The sequence below is a fragment of the Idiotropiscis lumnitzeri genome, chromosome 10 (genome assembly GCF_059441095.1).
Source record: "Idiotropiscis lumnitzeri isolate Australia: NSW breed Sydney's pygmy pipehorse chromosome 10, RoL_Ilum_1.0, whole genome shotgun sequence".
Classification (NCBI taxonomy): domain Eukaryota; kingdom Metazoa; phylum Chordata; class Actinopteri; order Syngnathiformes; family Syngnathidae; genus Idiotropiscis; species Idiotropiscis lumnitzeri.
Genome location: NC_142400.1, coordinates 13,166,694 through 13,171,313, shown reverse-complemented (window position 1 = coordinate 13,171,313; position 4,620 = coordinate 13,166,694). Strand labels below are relative to the sequence as shown.

Sequence of the window (4,620 nt, the reverse complement as noted above, 5' to 3'; positions counted from 1 at the left end):
AATATTAGGTGACGTACTCCAGGCCTTTTATTATAGATTACTCCGTGATGTAAGTGAGTGTCTGTCCATACGAGTGTTCCATGCACACATGTGGATGTTTGTGCATGTACTTGTGCTGGTAGTGGTGCATTCACAGTTTTGGCCACGTGCCTACATTGCGCCCATCAAAAAATATTTTACGTTCTTATCTAGAGCATAAACAAATGTATGATGAACAATACCAATTGGACACAGATGAGTCTTCTAGTGAGAGGAGAACACCAAGCCGATGCTGTGCTGTGATAAAATTAATTAAAGTTAATTAAAAAGTGATCAGTTAACCCGCCAATACATTCACATGCACTATTATCTTGAGGCGATGATCCCATACTTGGTGCCAAATGTGGGTTAAAAACATAATTTACCGTTGAGTTGAATTTCTTGATGGGTAGCCCATTTAAATTTAATTTACAAAGTTACCTTTGTTCTAATGCATGCTTTTTCTACTATCACCACTAACATGTTGAAGGTATAATAATTATAGTAAAGTATGGTTTGTTATTTTAATTTATTACAATTTTGCATTAGGTCTTGGTCCTTGAACAAAAGATGACAGTATTTTAACTTTAAAAGAAAAAAAAGAGGATTAAGGTGTACATTATCAGAAATGTAACTGAGTTTGAGAATCTGGCTTGTGAAATTCTCCAGACTCAACTGCAGGAATTATCATTAGAATTGTCATTGGCCTCTTCCCCATGTACTTCCACTTCACACAATGTCAGATATTCTTGTCTTCCAGGAACCACAATGTTTACATAGCGGCCTTCCATTCCATTGCACACAAAGGTTTTGGAGCGGCCAGGTGGGATTGATGAGATCACGGTGCATCTAAAGGAAAAAAAACATTAAAAATAGTTATCAGTGGAATACACTATTGGTCCTTGTTTCCTAGACTGAAGCAGTTACACTTAACGTAAAAACGGACACATTTTCATTTTTGTGCCGGGACAAAGCTTGTTTACATTGTTGGGGAATTTGGCAGACTGCGTTGCACCTCACTGGACGAAACTCGTTTTCTATTAGACGCTCACAGCACTCCTAACAATTTGGTTCCACACTAGACTACAATTCACACATGCAGAAGGCCGGTCTAAGTTGTGGTGCAGGTGGTGTAACGTGATTTTGATGGACTTGCTCGAGCTGCGGCCAGACAGGTTCTGAGCTCCGCGGACCTGTGTAATTAATTGTAATCGTATTTCATTCATAAAAATGACAACAGCGTGCATCAGTCACTCTTAATTTTTGGAAAAGTCAATTTATTGAAGGAATTATTGTTATCATCTTAAGCATATTTTTAAAAGCACCATTACCCCGGTGGCACGAACACATGATAGAGGTGGAAGGTGGTCTCCAATTGCCCACTCCACATTGGCCGGTTTTCATTCTTAAGTGGAGCTCTTCTTTCAGTTCCATTTAAACATATGTTGAATGATCTCATGCATCTACATGCCATGTACATTGTGGACCTCTCTCGTGCACTGAATGGGGGAAGACACTACCGTTGAATGCCAAATAAGTCGGCTACGTTCCCTCCCACATGGGTGCCAACACCCCTTTCTACTTATGCCCGTCTACCAAACTACCCAAAGAGAGAAAACTCCACCCAAGTGCACAGTTCGACTGCACATAGCACCGATTTCCACTGCGCATGAAAATAAGGCCCTATATCTGTACATGGTTACTGCTCCTAAAGTATAATAGAACAGTTCACTTACCTGGGATTAGCATTGCCATTGTCATCAAGGGAGTCTCCAATGCGAAGCTCAGCTCCATTAATCCGTTTATGACAACAATCTCTTCTGTTTGTAATAGTGACAGCGTTTATTTTGTACGTTTTCTGGAGGTCCAGTCTCCACCATGGTTTCATGTCCTTCTTTGTGTGCGTACAAGACTTTTGTGCCCAATTGCTCGCACGATTTCCATCAATGGCCCTTTCAGGAACGCCATTCAGATACAGTGACGACTGCAAAACTTTTCCACCCATGGCCATATTATCTGGAAAAATATATAATACATTTATATAATACATGTATATTTTGGGGGCTGAATCAAAGTAATGTACAATAAAATATCTACATTTGAACATTCCTACAGTCTAAAGGGATACAATTTTGAATTCAACCAGAGTGTTTGGAAAAAAATAGCTCTCTAATATCACACAAATTGTCTGCTTTTGGTCATACGATTGAATGCTTGATTGTTTGAAGTTTCACTATTTGGTGTTCTTTTTACACTTGTGACAATTAGGACTACTTTATTCATTTTTATGACAGTGTTTTACTATGAATACATTGCTCTTGTCGGTGGTTAATTAATTTTTACACTGGTACGAATGTCAAAATATTAAAACAAATATTAGTACAGTTATGTAAATTAAAGGTATATGAGGACAACTGGTTGATTCTGGAGTGGATGAATTCAGTTCACTTTACTTGCCAAAAGGGGCAACTTTAGTGTTTCCATTGTATTAGAAAAGCCAATGTAGGTACAGCACTTACATTTCTCTAGTGAAACAAATGGTGCAAAATTATTGCAAAACAATCTAAAAAGTTTAAAACCATCTCCATTTTTAACTGAAGCCTTTCAGTGAGTTTCTCTTTTACTGTTTAAAATGTAAGACAGATCCATCAGTTGAAGCAGACGTGTTACAATGATTTTTTTTATTACTGTTTGGGGAGGAAAGAACGATTCACAGAAAGATAGAAAAAGGGCTTCTAGTGGTTCTGCAGAAACTGTCTTGAAATCGTCCAATTGTCTGTACTGAGAAGATATTAGTAAAAGTTGGAGAACTGAAAGCCTGGAGTGAAAAATGGGGAACCCATAAGTCCAAAACAGACAAAGGTGGAGTTCATTTGTTGCTGTCCCATTTCCTTAGGTAGGGTTTAAAAAGAAAGGAGAAACGTACCATTCAAACAGCTTGCCTCGTCTGTTAAAACCAAAAAGGTGAGAAAAACGGCTGAAACAATCATCCTATGGAAAAGAGTCAACAAGTTATGGATGTACATACACTTGCATGTCATAGTTATATTTTACAGTTAATATTTTGTTTCATTACTCCCTAAATATGAAAAAAATAATTATTATCCTTCATTCCAATTTAGCGATAAACCTTCACTGTGAATCAGTCTTTCTAAGTTGTATTGTTATCCTCATATTTGAATCAAGTCAAGCAAAGCGACAGTATAGATCTGGCTGATAGACCTACCTGAGGATTTGGGCGTTACTTGAAAGCTGTAACTTGTTGGTGCCGGGTTAGAGAACACTTATTTTATACTCGTGAGCAATGTAGGTTTTATCAGAGAACATCCTGGTCAAATAATGAATGTTGGTTTTATTCTGTTTGAACTGCGCTTGGCTTGATTTCTGGTTGCTGGTCATGATAACTGCAATGGAATTTTGGTGGCCCATGTTCTGTGCTTGGATGTGAACATGTTTTCTTTTACGAGTCAGACGAATGCTGTCTTTTAAAAGTGCAAATATTGAAACTCAAACACTACTCTTTTGAGATGACAGTCGGCAACTAACAGACTTACTAAAGAGACACTACATTTATGGTTTTGTTTAACCGTAGGCCTTATTCACTAGTTTTCAATAAACTAAAGGTGAGGCATGGAGCCCTTGGAGTAAATGTTTGAACACGTCTGTTTCAAGGGAAAATCTTACACCCGTCATGCCATTTCCTCATCTTATTTCAGTTTAAGCAACATAAATATATAGATCGTTATTGCCCTTAGCAAATAGCCAGTGATAATAAAAGTGTTTCAGTTGATGTTGTCTCTAATCTCACCTGTCACTCGTCTTTGAAGCATTTCAATGTATATTTGCTGTTTCTAATCGTGCCTACCGATCTGTCAAATGATACGATCTATTTATCTATCTAGCTATCTAGCTAGCTAGCTGGCTAGCTATCTAACTATCTATCTATCTATCACAGCCAATGTTTCCCAAACAGGGGTACATGTACCCCAAGGGGTACAAGAACATATTGCAGGTGCTACATAATCAATTTGCCAGATCAATGACCTGTGCTACAGCCTCGGCAAAATCATAGCAGCCGAGTGTCAACTCAAGTGTCTCATTAAAGCTCAGATGACTGATGAAAATAAAATAAAACTGCTACAGTAGGATCTTGTTCTTGTTCTTTGTTTTGATTCAGATATTTAAAGTTTAAATGCCTGCTTAAATTGGGCTTATTCAAAGGAGCACCATTTTTGCGGTAATTGTGATAAGAGTTTAAAAACAAAGGCATATGTATTCTTTATTTTGATTAATGTATTTATTTTATTTGTGTTATTTATTTTTAAGGCATCATATGTTTTTTATGTTTGTGTTAAAAAGCAGACAAAGACTATGAAATAAATGCTCAAATTAATTAATTAAATTATTTTCATTTAATAATCAGTTGTTTTACATTCTACTTTAGGAGAATCATCAACACATATGAGTGAGCGGGTACTCGACAAAACTTTGACAAAAAGGTTCAGGGTACACGAGCAAAGAAACGTTCGGAACCACTGATCTATTACCTCCGATACAGAATACGCTAACTGTAATTTTTGGGGGGAGAGTAACACACATTTC

At 37.2% G+C, this 4,620-nt stretch overlaps 1 protein-coding gene across 1 annotated transcript; it reads right to left on the bottom strand.

Moving 5' to 3' along the window:
• Positions 1-609: 609 nt before the first annotated feature.
• LOC148329418 (fucolectin-like) lies at positions 610-3,263 on the bottom strand. Its single transcript, XM_088306997.1, has 4 exons — positions 3,245-3,263; positions 2,945-3,009; positions 1,755-2,034; positions 610-867 (listed from the first exon to the last, which is right to left on the bottom strand). The coding sequence occupies exons 2-4, from the start codon at positions 3,006-3,008 to the stop codon at positions 690-692; spliced, it is 522 nt and encodes a 173-aa protein (XP_088163123.1). The 5' UTR covers position 3,009; positions 3,245-3,263; the 3' UTR covers positions 610-689.
• Between the last annotated feature and the right edge of the window lie 1,357 nt (positions 3,264-4,620).